This window comes from Neofelis nebulosa, chromosome 1, assembly GCF_028018385.1.
Source record: "Neofelis nebulosa isolate mNeoNeb1 chromosome 1, mNeoNeb1.pri, whole genome shotgun sequence".
NCBI classification, from domain to species: domain Eukaryota; kingdom Metazoa; phylum Chordata; class Mammalia; order Carnivora; family Felidae; genus Neofelis; species Neofelis nebulosa.
Genome location: NC_080782.1, coordinates 29,244,381 through 29,259,387, shown reverse-complemented (window position 1 = coordinate 29,259,387; position 15,007 = coordinate 29,244,381). Strand labels below are relative to the sequence as shown.

The window sequence follows — 15,007 nt, the reverse complement described above, 5'->3', positions numbered from 1 at the left end:
TGCCAGCTTTTTAATGTTTATTTATTTTTGAGAGAGACAGAGACAGAATGTGAGTGGGTTAGGGGCAGAGAGAGAGAGAGGGGGAGACAGAATCCGAAGCAGGCTCCAGGCTCTGAGCTGTCAGCACAGAGTCCAACGCGGGGCTCCAACTCACAAACCGCGAAATCATGACCTGAGCCAAAGTCGGGTGCTTAACTGATGGAGCCACCCAGGCGCCCCTGACTGCCAGCTTTTAAATGCAGAGGGGGAGCTGTCTGTAGAAGCTGCTGGTTCAAAGATGTGGCACTAGGTTGTATCGAAAAATTATTAAGGTAAACTTGCTAATCTTAGTGAAACCGTGGTTATGCTAAAGGCAGTGAATAGGCTTTTGACTTTTCAACTGGCGTGTGTGTGATTTTATTTTTTTTATTAGAAAAATTTTTTTAATGTTAATTGATTTTTGAGAGAGAGACAGAGCATGAGCCGGGGAAGAGCAGAGAGAGAGAGACACACAGAATCTGAAGCAGGTTCCAGGCTCTGAGCTGTCAGCGCAGAGCCCAGTATGGGGCTCGAACTCACAAACCACAAGATCATGACCTGAGCTGAAGTCAGATGCTTAACCGACTAGCCACCCAGGTGCCCCTGATTTTGAGTTTGTTTTCAATCTTTCAGTAGTAAGAAGAGCATAAAGGATAAGAGCCATGAGGCTTGCTTGTAAAGCAGTCCTGCCCTCCATTGCCACACACCTTATAGTTGAGTCCTGTGTTCCCATTGGATGTGAGTAAATGTGGCTTAGATTAGAATTTCATTCATTTCTGTGTTGCTTAATAAAGTCTGATGTCTAGAACTCTGTCACTAACTATATCCTATCCCTGCCACCTTGATTACTCAGCCTCTTCTCTCTTCAGCCTATGTAGCTTGCTTGCTTCTAATGTTCTACCTTACTCCCTCCCATTGCTGATTGTTCTTTGCCTGTGATTGCGTTTTCCCATTCATTTTCTGTCCTTTTTCTCTTCAGAAAATGGAGGGAGAGAAGAGAAGCCTAGGGGCCAGAAGGACTGAGGAAAGCTATACATTTCCATACATTAATAACTTGTATCAAACTACCATTAAAAAAATTTTTTTAACGTTTATTTATTTTTGAGAGAGTGCGAGCAGGGGAGGGGCAGAGAGAGAGAGGGAGACACAGAATACAGAGCCTGATGTGGGGCTCCAACCAACGAACCATGAAATCATGACCTGAGCTGAAGTCAGATGCTTAACCAACTGAGCCACCCTGGTGCCCACCCCCTTTTTAAAGTTTATTTATTTTGAGAGACACTGAGACAGCACAAGTGCGGGAGGGGCAGAGAGACAGGGAGACAGAGAATCCCAAGCAGACTTCATGCTGTCACTGCAGAGCCCGATGCGGGGCTTAAATCCACAAAACCATGAGATCATGACCTGAACCTAAACCAAGTCAGATGCTTAACTGACTGAACCATCCAGATGCCCCTTGAACTACCATTTCTAAGCACTTTCTTTGAGCTAAATATGTTAAATTTTCAAAAATACTCTGGAAGTAGGTGATTATTTTTTAAAGTTTATTAATTTATTTTGAGAGAGAGCATGTGTGCGATTAGGGGAAGGGGCAGAGAGAGAGGAAGAGAGGGAGTTCCAGGAAGGCTCTGCACTGATGTGGGGCTCAAACTCATGAACCATGAGATCATGACGTTTAACTGACTGAGCCACCCAGGTGCCCCTGGAAATACGTGATTTTATTTTTGTTAATAGAGTAGTAAAGTCTCAGAAGTTTCCCAAAGCCATATGGCTAATAAATGGTGGAGACAGACTTTAAATTCTGTAGACCTTAGGAATCACTGGAAAGAAAGGAATAGAATAGCTTATTTCTTTTACTCTTCTTTTTTTTTTTAATTTATTTTTTATTTTTTAAAATTTAAATCCAAATTAGCATATAGTGAAACAATGATTTCAGGAGTAGATTCCTTAATGCCCCATACCCATTTAGCCCATTCCCCCTCCCACAACCCCTCCAGCAACCCTGTTTGTTCTCCATATTTATGAGTCTCTTCTGTCTTGTCCCCCTCCCTGTTTTTATATTCTTTTTATTTCCCTTCCCTTATGTTCATCTGTTTTGTCTCTTAAAGTCCTCATATGAGTGGAGTCATATGATTTTTGTCCTTCTCTAATTTCACTTAGCATAATACCCTCCAGTTCCATCCACGTAGTTGCAAATGGCAAGATTTCATTCCTTTTGATTGCCGAGTAATACTCTGTTGTATATATATACCACATCTTCTTTATCCATTCATCCATCGATGGACATTTGGGCTCTTTCTATACCTTGGCTATTGTAGATAGTGCTGCTATAAACATGGGGGTGCATGTGTCCCTTCGAAACAGCATACCTGTGTCCCATGGATAAATGCCTAGTAGTGCAATTGCTGGGTCATAGGGTAGTTCTATTTTTAGTTTTTTGAGGAACCTCCATACTGTTTTCCAGAGTGGCTACACCAGCTTGCATTGCCACCAACAATGCAAAAGAGATGCTCTTTCTCTGCATCCTCACCAACATCTGTTGTTGCCTGAGTTGTTAATGTTAGCCATCTGACAGGTGTAAGGTGGTATCTCATTGTGGTTTTGATTTGTATTTCCCTGATGATGAGTGATGTTGCGCATTTTTTCACTTGTCGGTTGGCCATCTGGATGTCTTCCTTGGAGAAGTGTCTATTCATGTCTTTTGCCTGTTTCTTCGCTGGATTATGTGTTTTTTGGGTGTTGAGTTTGATAAGTTCTTTATAGATTTTGGATACTAACCCTTTATCTGGTCGTCATTTGCAAATGTCTTCTCCCATTCTGTCGGTTGCCTTTTAGTTTTGCTGATTGTTTCCTTCACTGTGCAGAAGCTTTTTATTTTGATGAGGTCCCGATAGTTCATTTTTGTCTTTGTTTCCCTTGCCTCTGGAGATGTGTTGAGTAAGAAGTTGCTGTGGGCAAGATCAAAGAGGTTTTTGCCTGCTTTCTCCTCGAGGATTTTGATGGCTTCCTGTCTTACACTGAGGTCTTTCATCCATTTTATTTTTGTGTATGGTGTAAGAAAGTGGTCCAGGTTCATTCTTCTGCATGTCGCTGTCCAGTTTTCCCAGCACCACTTGCTGAAGAGACTGTCTTTATTCCATTGGATATTCTTTCCTGCTTTGTCAAAGATGAGTTGGCCATACGTTTGTGGGTCCATTTCTGGATTCTGTTATGTTCCATTGATCTGAGTGTCTGTTCCTGTGCCAACTTTTACTCTTCTTTTAATTCTTGATACTAGGAGATAAAAGTTTTCCTATGTGACCCTCTCCTTGCTTTGACTATAAAATATGGAAATGTATGACTTTGGATAAGATAGTTGTTATAACTGATAAACACCCACTCAGTGACTTAACACAATAGAAGTTTATTTCTTGTTCTTATAAAGTCCAAGTGGGTGTTCCCAATTGGGAGGTGGGTCTCAAAGTGGTGACTCCAGGTATCCAGGCTCTTTGCATCATGTGCCTCAACCATCTTCTAAACATAGCTCTTGAAGTCACTCTACTCATTTAAATGAAGCCACAGAAGGAAGAAAAGCATGGAGGGTCACCTGTGGCAGGCTTATGAGACAGTCTTAGATATGTTGTCTATGACATCTACTCTCATTCCTGTAGCTAGAACTCAGTCACATGGATTTATGGCAAGAAAGGATGGAAAAGATAGTCTAACTATGCATGTATGCATGTAAGTACACACACACACACACACACACACACACACACACGAAGGGTTTGGGGATTAGCTCTCCCATTTTGCACTTCCCAAAATTCCTCCACAGGACATAGGATGTAGGGGTTATGTTGCATAGCAGGTTGTCTCTGATTTGTCCCATTGTCATCTCAGTCCTCTTCCCAGCATGGAACACGATTTGCTACATTCACTGGGAGAAGTACTACTGAGTGCAATCACATATATTTCTGTGTGTTTTTTTCAAAGACTTTTCCCAGTTCCCTTCCTTTATACATTCTGTTTTAGCTGACTTAATTAAGGGTAAGTGTTCTTAAGTGAAGAGAGAAAGCTTTACTAGCTAAAGAAGAGACGAGATTCAATTTGTCTTCAATTTGATTGTCTTTAGTGGAAGTTTTATCTGATTTCAAATGGAAACTCTTAGAATGGTAAAGGTTGTAGACCTAAGAATAAAGGCATCATGTGTTAGCTAATACCTGTTTAAGCATACAGTTTGTCTTTGATGTAGAATATAAACCACTCCTAAAGGGAGAGTGAATTGGCTGAGATCTAGGTTACAACCATAGGAAATTCGTCTTAACCCCAATTCAGAGGACTTAGTTTGGGTTGGCTTATGATATCCCTAATAAATCATAATTCTAGGAATATTTGATCAAATCATAGAAGACTTTTGTTCTCTTAAATTAAGTCTTCAAGGGTCACCTGGGTGGCCCAGTTGGTTGAGTGTCTGACTATCGAATTCGGCTCAAGTCATGATCTCACGGTTTGTGGTTTCAAGCCTCACGGTGCCTGCTTAGGATTTGCTCTCTACCTCTCTGCTCCTCGCGGGCTCATGTGCTCACTCTCAAAATAAAAAAAAACTTAAAAGAAAAATTAAATCTTCAGTATTTTAATTCAGTGGAACCCTAATAAATATGGCTCATTGTATGTGACTTTTAATTTAAAATAAAATTCTGAAACATATCTTCTAATAATGTCAATTAGAATATAATTCACGCATATGTCTTTCATTTGATACTTTCATTCGGTGTTGAGTTCTTGCCATGAGCCAGGTAGTGCCGCAAATGCCTTGCAGTGTGTATGTAATTATGCAGACACTAATTATGATGAGATATGTATTGCGAACTTCACGCTGAACAGTAAAAAAGTCAGGACACTTACTGGTGAAAAATAGAATATGGTGAAAAATAGAATAGGCAAGGGCCAGATTTGGGATTTTTTTAGCATAGGGATTTGGTGTGTGAATGACCCCAAATTTTTAATATAAAACTTGTCACCTGCATTTTTAAGAGAATGCCCTAAATGTTATCACATTTCTCAAAACGTGAAGGGCATAGGGTTGGAAGTGTATGCAAGAGTTATCTATTACTTCCCCTCCTCAGAAAGGTTAAGAGCCACTGAATTATGTTTATAGAGTTGTTTGGGTCATTATGCTGCTGTTCATTGAGATTATCTACTGAGGCCATGTGAGAATTCTGTAGCAATTCTCAAACCCAAAAACCCAAAACCCAAAAACCTTTCCTTAACCTTCTTTGTAGACCCAAGGGCAGAGCTACTTTTAGGTGATTCGTGTTTGTGTTAACATTTGTTCTTAAGTGTTTAAGCAAAGCATCACACTGGTAAAGGATTTCCCATCTTTTCTATTTTATAATTTAAAGAAATATTTACAAGTTAAAAATAGGTTATAGTACAGGGACACCTGGGTGGCTCGGTAGGTTAAGTGTGTCTGATTTCTGCTCAGGTTATGATCTTGCAGTTTGTGGGTTCAAGTCCCACATTGGACTCTGCTTGGGATTCTCCCTCTCCTTCTCTGTCTGCCCCTCTCCTGCTCATGCTCTTTCTCTCTCAAAATAAATAAATAAACATGAAAGAATGTTATAGTACAAAAGGGTTTAAAATGAAAAGCTAGTCTTTCATTTCATATATCTAGTACTAATCTCCAGGCACAACCTATATATATATATAAAACACATATTCTACATAATGCCTGTTGTTTTTTTGTAAACTTGTTTCTATCAGCACATACAGTTCTATTTTATGCTTTTTAATCTCTACATAGTAACATATTTAACCAGCTTCCTACAGATATGAGTTGTTTTGCTATTATAAACAATGCTTCAGTAAATATCCTTGTACATGTCTTTTGTGTACTATAGATAGAAGTATCTTTTAGGATAAATTAGGATGAGTAATATGTTCATTTAAAATTTTAATAGTGAAGAATTGCCTTCCAACTGCAACTTCCATAATGCCATCATGTATGAATGAGAATGTCTTTCATATACCTTTCATACATTATCAGTTTTTAATTTATGTGTCCTTAAGTAGGAGTAAGATTGAACACTTTTTCATATAAGCCTATAAACCGTTTACTTTGCCCACTTTTTAAAAGTGGGTGAAGTAGCTATCATATTTTGGTTGCTTCTTCTTGATAATTTCTAAGAGTTCTCTGTATATTAAGTAGATAATTCCTTTTTAATTTAAAGTGTGTTTTTAGAATGAGAACAAAAAACTTACATGGTGTTTCTTTCTAGGTCATTCAATATTAACAGGGTTGCGACCCAGGCTGTGGAAGATGTTTTAAATATTGGTGAGTACCAGAATAGCTATTTATGTTACAATTATAATGTACTATATAATGTATATATTTTATTGTATGTTAGCTATTATGACATTATTTAATCAAGATATTCCACCCTTTCCTTTTTCAATAGCAAAACGACAAGGAAATTTATGTCTTCCATTGAACAGAGAATTGGTAGAGAAAGGTCAGTGACTAATGATCATAATTACTAACAATTTCATTCAAGTTCTGTATCAGTCTTTAGGATGTTATTATGAAGTATACTTGTCTAATTAGCAAAGCATTGTACTTTTTTGACTCAAACGGGCCCTTGATATAATACCTTTACGTATATTTAAACAATAAAATGCTTAGAGCTGGACTTTATATTAGATTTCTGTGAACTATGAAATATAACCTCTGTGCCAAAACTCTTAACTACATACATATTCTGGGGGATAGGAAAATATAGAAAAATACAGATCTGGCAAATGGGAAATGTTTACCTAAACTCCGTGTGCCATTAATATCCTCTGAATGAAAAGGAGTTCACTGAGCTGTGAATGCTTATCTTCACATTCACTAAAATCTTCTCTTTAATTTTCTCCTTTCTATTCCTGCCCGGTTACTTCAGGGTTCCTTTGAGAGAACCAGCACTGTTGGGAAAGACTACTACTGATCAGGGAACTTGAAGGCCTGGGCTCTAATCCCAGACCAACCAGTCACTCACTGGAAATATGAGCAAGACTGTGGTTCCATTCTTCTACTTCTTGAACTATAAAAGGATGAAGTAGAGATAGATTGGTAATACCTAAGGGGGTTCTTCAAATTTATTCTTCAAGTTTTTCTGTTCTAAATATTTAAATTCTTAAATTGGAAAAACACATTCCTTTGATTTGCTTATGAAATTAACTCACTAAAATCCCCTCTCCTGTACCAGAATCATTTTTGTACAGACCTCAAACTAAAGATTCTCTTGTTGTCTCTGTTTAATTGAAGAGTATCCTAAGTTTTCAAGATTATTAAAAAATCCAAACTTGTTCATAGTGCATCTCCTTATCTATGTAAGGGTGTTCAACATATACAACCAAAACCAAATACACAAAGTGGATATTGGCAAATGTAAGACTGCAGCTGGCATCCATAAACACAGACACTTGAATTTAAGAGTTATCAAAATAGTCTCACTCTTTTTGGTTGCCTTTTAAATAATTTAGCAATACACAATAAAGTATTTGAATAGTGCCAGTTCATTTATGTGTCTATTTTAGATTTCCACATAAGACTTACTTTACTGGGGGACATGGTTGGCCTTTAATAGTTTGAAAACAGGACTAAATCTCTGAAGTCCCTTTCAACTGTCTAAAACGGACTTTCTCCCTCTCTCAATTTGAGACCAAAACGATTATTTTGATCACAGCTTATGAGCTAGCATTAGCTTTAAATCTGTGTTAGAGTTAAATTAGGCATTTACAGTAGTTGATTCATTATATAATTTAACTTAAAGGGGTGCCTGGGTGGCTCAGTGGGTTAAACATCCGACTCTTGATTTCAGCTCAGGTCATTATCTCATAGTTTATGAGTTCAAGCCTTGCATTGGGCTTGTGCTGAGAATGCAGAGCCTGCTTGGGATTTTGTCTCTGCCCCTCCCCTGCTCATGCTCGCTCACTGTCTCTCAAAATAAAAAACTTCAAAAAATAATTTAACTTAAAACGTATATAAAACAACTGAAATTTATATCGGGTATGTAAATTAATTTAAGGGTATACATAAAATACAGTGATTTTTCCACTTTACTGAATGAATGTTATTCCTTTGAAGATTTGACTGTCCTCAGAAACAATGGTGAATGCCAGAAGTGCAGTCACTGTTACATTTCTGGAACTACCTTCAGAGCTAGCACTTTTTTTTTTTTTTTAAGTGATCTCTATGCCCAAAGTGGGGCTCCAACTCACGATCCTGAAATCAAGAGTTACATACTCCACCCACTGGACCCAGCCAGACAGCCCTGTAGCTAGCACATTTTGAGTGTGTGTGTTCCCAGAGGAGCAAATTTTTGAGAGTAAATTAGATTTTTTTCAAGGAGCCAAATAATTTAAACAAAATTTTGGTAAATCAGGTGGATTGTCTGACAGTCTTATAATGTTTTAATGTGGTGTTCAACTATACATTCTTTCAAGCCTGATTTCCTTGTATAATTAATTGTTTTTGACCAATTTATGTTTTGCCTACCAACTGTCATGTGCTTCTTGGTTAGAAAGCAGGTCCCAAAGATTTCTAAAAATGTCTTGTGTAATGAGAGTTTCATTAGAGAAAGCGTATTACCTGTAATTTTTTGAGACTGCATTTTTAATCAAGAGAATTAACTTAATATTTATGGACACTTTGACATGGTGTTTTGGAAGGGAACTTGGCAAGGGACTATGGCAACTCAGGTTCTGTTTTTGAATGCCCCAAGTTAGTTCCTCTACTTTTGTTTAATTACTGGTTTTGCAGCCCACTCCCCAGTATGTCTCCAGCTGATGAGTCAGGGGCTTTGGTGGCCTTATCTTGAAACCTAATCTTCATTTTATAAAGTTTTTTGTTCTTTTAATGGAATGTGTTGTGAGTTCCAAGAAAGTTTCTGCCAAACAGACCTTTGAAACATAGTTGCATTTAAATTGGGGACAGCATAGCATCCATTTTTCATTTTGCACTTCTCAGAAGTGACTGTCTTTCTTTGAATGTGCTAATACTTTTTTTTCCTTTATAGTAACAAATGAATATAACGAATCGCTGCTCTATAGTCCAGAAGAACCAAAAATACTTTTCAGTATTCGAGAACCAATAGCAAACAGAGTTTTCTCCAGCAGTCGTCAGCGCTGCTTCACGTCAAAGTAAGCTTCCAAAGGCCAGCCTGTGACTATGCTTCCATCTCTTGTAATTATAAACGGGTTTTGGTTTTAAAGTATTCAGTATGATGAAATTCACTCATTCACACTTAATCTAGTAGGAAAAGTAGGTATTTTGGAACTAGTGAGGCATCATGCTATATATACCCTGGAGGAAATATTTCCTTTCCCAACTTGTGCCATTTTAGAGAAACTATAAGTAAATAGAAGGGGCATAATTATCTAACTGGGTGATATGGATTTGTTGTTTTCGTATATTAAGACAGAATAAGATCAAATTATCACTTTAAAAGAAACTGGAAAGCAACTTTTTTTTTTATATGCTATTGGATAAAAAAAAAAAAGCAGGACAAATATTCATATAAAACCTAACTTGTAAAGCCATAAACTTTTAGAGTAGGACTCATTTCTTTCAGCTTTTTCTAAAAGTGACCTCCCCCTTCCTCGCATTTACTGAATTTTTGTTTGAAGGGAAGATATCAAAAAACCTTATAATTTATTTTATAAAGGTTGCCCAATTTTCTAAACAAAACTATGAAAAAATGTCATTTGTCTCATGGCAAGCAAAGAACAGTTTAATTATGAATTGCTACTTATATAGTGTGCATATTTTCTTTTTTGAAATATGGTTATTTTTTCTAGGAAAAACAAATTCCTTTCACTCATTTGAAAGTTAATTTTGATTAATCAACAAATCTATGTACTCAATTTAGGTTAAATTACAAAGACATTTAAATTTTGCTCATATAAACAGAATAAGCTTCATGACTTTGGCAGTTGGACAATATTAACAAAAGATGGAGAAATTGAACTATTCAGAATTAAGTACTTTTCTTAATGGAGACACCATTAAGGGAAAAAAAAAAAAAAAAAGGCAAGCCACAGAGTGATAGATATGCAACAATGGACTTCTATCCAGAATATTGTAAAGATTCCTACAACTCTATTAAGAAAAAGGCAACTCAGTAGAAAAATTGCCAAAGTCCTGGACAGGCCTTTCACAGAAGAGGGTATCCAAATGGCTAAGTGTATGAAAAACATCCTTGACCTTATTATTCATGTGGGGAATGCAAATTGAAACTATATAATATGATACCATACACACCCACCAGAATAGCTAAGGTGCTAGTTGTTGGTAAGGTGGGAGTAACTGCAACTTACATGCAGTATTTTTAGGACTAGTTTGGCATATTGTTTGCCAGTTACCTACCAAAGCTGAATAAAGCACACACAGTGACCCAGCAAATTCGCTCTTAGGTATATATCCAACAGAAATGTATACACACAAACGTCTGCAACAAAAGACATGCTTAAGAATATTTGTAGTAGCACTACTTCCAGTAGTAAAAACCCAGATGTCTATGAATAGAGGAGGTATGTAAATTTTGGTATTTTCACACAACGGAAATGTTTTCATATAGCAATGAAAATGAACACAACACAATACTACTATATGTAATAACCATGGATGAATTTCACAAGCATACTTTTTTGTTTATTTTTGAGAGAGAGTATGAGCAGGGGAAGGGCAGAAAGAGAGAGAGAGAGACACAGAATCTGAAACAGGTTCTGAGCTGTCAGCCCAGAGCCCCACATGGGGCTCGAACTCATGAACCATGAGATCATGATCTGAGCCAAAGCTGGCCCTTAACTGACTGAGCCACCTGGGTGCCCCCACAAGCAAACTGTCAAGCAAAAGAAGCTAGACACAAAGCAAACCTATGTGTTCTTCCATTTATATAAAGTTTAAGAGCTATTACCACTATGGTGGCTGAAATTAGGGTAGTGGGCATGCGTGGGAAGGATGGCCCAAAGGTAGAGACTGGAGGAGAGCAGTGAGGGAGCTTCTGGGGAGCTGGGGAACATTTGATTCCTCATTTGGGTGATGAAGGATGCGCAAGTGTGTTCACTGAGCTGTTCATTTGTGCCTCTTCATTTGTTCTTAAGTCAAAATTATCCATGAAAATAGTTACATTCTCAATATTAGTACTTAAAATAGTAATAACTCAACATTTTGTCATATGAAAAAAGCCTGTGAGTTCCATCAAGTCTGAACTTGTTCTCTGAAAAATGTTTGGGTGAATGGAGCTATCCTGAATATCTTAATTTTGAGATTTTGATAACATACAGTTACTCTCTCAAACCAAAGAACAACTTGATTTTTAAAATCAAGGCTGAATGATCTGCCAGTTTCAATGAAAATTAAAGAAATCATAATTTTAAAGTTTTAAAGAAATCATAATTTAAAGTTAAGAAAACTTTATATTAACGAGATTTTTTTTCTGCTTAGGGTATGTGTTCGATCTCGTTGTTGGGATGCCTGCATGGTTGTGGATGGAGGTACTTCTTTTGAGTTTAATGATGGAGCAATTGCCTCGATGATGATCAATAAAGAAGATGAGCTTCGAACTGTGATTCTAGAGTAATGAAAAATTTCCTCAGATGACAGATTTTGATTACTGGGAAAATATGTTCACTGCAGAAACAGACTACCAATCATAAAGCTACATATTTTGGTTATTGTTGAGACTGGTTGGCCCTGAGCTCCAAAGGTGACCAAGGAAGTGAGATTTGCATTATTCTTCTTTTGGATTTGGATAAAAAAGATGTTCACTGTGTTAGAGAATGGATGGACTAAACTGATCAGAATTTATACTTCTACATTGCTTATAGTTGGTATCAAAGAGTACTGATACATTTTTAAATTTAGAGAGGTAAGCTCAAATGATTAAATGTTTAAGATTTGAAATTTCACTGTACAAGATTTTTTTTTTCCCCTTCTCTTTCCTAACTTTGTGGAATTGGTCAGACCAACATATATCATTTAATTAGGGTATATTTTTTATAGTACCTAAAAATCAAGATTTTTAAAAAATTTTGATGGAGAATTTTTGATAAATCCTGACATTGACCTAACTGAAGTAGGTAAATGTGTTTTTTATATGTGCTTAGAATTTTCTAATTTCAGAGGACAATACTGTTATGGCTCTATTGATTTAAGTTCAAATCATTTTTGAAATTATCGATGTTTTCATTTAATTGATTTTCAGGTTAATTTTGACAGTTCTGGGTGAAATACATATATCTGGACAAAATCATGATACTGTTGCAAATGTATTAATTATCCAATAGCTATTTGAGGGAAGAGACTTTTTTTTTTAAGTGGTTTTGAGTCTTAATAGATTCCTTCCATATTTAAAACTCTAACATGGAATCAGAGACTATAAGAATGAACTGATTAGACGTATTCTATTAGGAGTTTGGTAAAACCTTTTAAAAATATTTTCATCCAGTATTATGAGGTTTGTCAGAAAATGGATTCTTTAATAAATATGCAAAACACAATTAGTTGGAATTGCCTTGCTTTTAATATCATGGTAGTTTTCACTAGCTCATATTCCATGTTTTTACACATTAGCTTTGGGAGATAAAATGTTATGGCTTCTCTTGCCCTCCCTCCACTATGAGATTTCCTTTAGTTTGAGAGGAAATTATCTAATTATTGATCTACTTACAAGTAATCCTAGAATTTTCACAAAAAGCACCTATTGCTGTGTCATGAGACAACTGGTAATCTGATGCCATTTATTCAAAGTTGTATCTGTTTTTTTTCACTTGCTGCTAAAAAGTTCAACATTGAAATATTTATTGAACACATACCTTGTGCCATGTACTGTGTCAGATGCTGGATCTCAGTTGATCAATGAAACAGACTGTCCTGATAGAACTTGAGACAAGTGGGCTCAAATTCTGTGAGAGCTAGGATGTATAATCGAATTGAGTGCTATTACTTTTGCCAACATTTAATATATTCTTGTCAAATTTTTAAATAAATGTTACTGTACAAAGGTAATCTAGGTTTTGATGTATATCCAGAACAAGAATCTGTTTTTCTTTTCGAAGAGTATCTGCATAGACGTTCAAAGCAGTGTTTACATGATGTGTACAATGAAAATTAGTGTTTTCCCAGAGCTGGATCTAGTTTCTGGCTTGATTTAAAAATGTACTGAAGATAACACTTTATGAAGAAGTGAAATTCCACACCATAAAAATTCCTCTAAGAAGTTTAAAATACCTTCTTGACAAAAATGCCAACTCTATCCAAAATGGTACCATAGATCTGTTAATGTTACATAGTAATAGGCAATCTGCTCTGTAAAATTGTTCATAAGCCATATTTTAAAGGTTTAAAAAATAGTTAATGTGCTGCATTTGCAGTATAACATTTCTGCTAGGTGTTGGGGATTTATTTGTTAAGAGATAAGAGGCAAAGGATATTGCAATAGAAGAAACGTGTTTATGAATGAGTTAACCTTTTAATGGCAACTATGTGAATAAACGTAATTAAACTGGTATTATCTTTTTTTTTTAAACTACATTTGCTTGCTTAACTCTTATAGCACCATTAATGGAAAATCAGATTCTCCCAAAATGGTAAGTTTTAGGTCTTTTCCACCTGGAAAAGATGCTTTCCAGGATACTGCTGATGTTGCACACAGAACTAGGACTTGTTATATAAGCAGAGGGTAAAGTACTTACTTTTTAAGTATAGACTCTGCAGATATTTTTCACTAGTTTTGATGTTCCACATGTATTTATATTCATGGCCCCACTAAATCAAATCATACTGAATGTTTAGTAGCCTTCAGGTATAAAGAATTTCCATTCATTTCACTTTTTAAATATCAAAATAAACTATGTATAAATCATTAGAACCAGTTAACACAAAGTTATCAAAAAATATTCACTTGATGCACATGGAACACTCTCCAGAACAGATCACATATTAGGGCACAAAACAAGTCTTAACAAATTCAAAAAGACTTAAGTAATGTCATGCATCTTTTCATCACAATGCTATAAAACTAGAAATCAACCACAAGAAAAAAATCTGGCAAGACCATAAAGACATGGAGGTTAAATAACATGCTACTAAAAGCAAGAAATCAAAGAAGAAATATAAAGTTACATGGGGACAAATGAAAACACACAACAGTCTAAAATCTTTGGGATGCAGAAAAAGTGGTTCTAAGGGAAGTTTATAGCAATATAGGCCTATTCAAGAAGCAAGAAAAATCTCAATCTAACCTTATACCTAAGGAGCTAGAAAAAGAACAAAACTCAAAACCAGGAGGAAAGAAATATAAAAATCAGAGCAGAAATAAATGATATAGAAACTAAAAAAAACAATAGAACAGATCAATGAAATCAGGAGCTAGTTTTTTGAAAATATAAACAAAATTGATAACCTTCTAGCCAAACTCCTCAAAAAAGACAAAACCAAACAGCCAATACCATAGAAATACAATTCGAATACTATGAAAAGTTAGATGCCAACAAATTGGACAACCTGAAAGAAATGGATGCCTCTCTAAAAACATGTAACCTACCAAAACTGAAACAGGAATAGAAAATTTGAAGAGACCAATTACCACCAATGAAATTGAATCAGTAATCAAAAAACTTGCAACAAACCAAAGTCCAGGACCAGATGGCTTCATAGGTGAACTCTACCAAACATTTAAAGAGTTAATACCTATTCTCCTCCAACTATTCCAAAACCAGAAGAGAAAGAAAAACTTCTAAATTCATTCTATGATACCAAAACTAGATAAAGCCACAAAACAGAACTATAGGCCAGTATCTCGGATAAACATAGACACAAAAATCCTCAATAAAATAATAGCAAACTGAACCAAACACAATGCATTTAAAAAAATCATTCACCATGATCAAGCAGGATTTATACCCAGGGTGTAACAAGGGTGGGTCAATATTCACAATCAACATATGATGCATCACGTCAATAAGA

The 15,007-nt window shown here is 36.0% G+C and overlaps 1 protein-coding gene across 3 annotated transcripts in view; it reads left to right on the top strand.

Moving 5' to 3' along the window:
- NADK2 (NAD kinase 2, mitochondrial) overlaps nt 1-13,548 on the top strand; it is a 49,259-nt gene extending 35,711 nt beyond the window's left edge. For all 3 annotated transcript variants that reach the window (XM_058717558.1, XM_058717566.1, XM_058717574.1), the window contains 4 exons: nt 6,276-6,331; nt 6,456-6,509; nt 9,057-9,180; nt 11,486-13,548. In XM_058717558.1, coding sequence (XP_058573541.1) covers nt 6,276-6,331; nt 6,456-6,509; nt 9,057-9,180; nt 11,486-11,621 — 370 coding nt within the window. In that variant the 3' untranslated portion in view covers nt 11,622-13,548. The remainder of the gene's footprint in view (nt 1-6,275; nt 6,332-6,455; nt 6,510-9,056; nt 9,181-11,485) is intronic.
- The last annotated feature ends 1,459 nt before the right edge of the window (nt 13,549-15,007 follow it).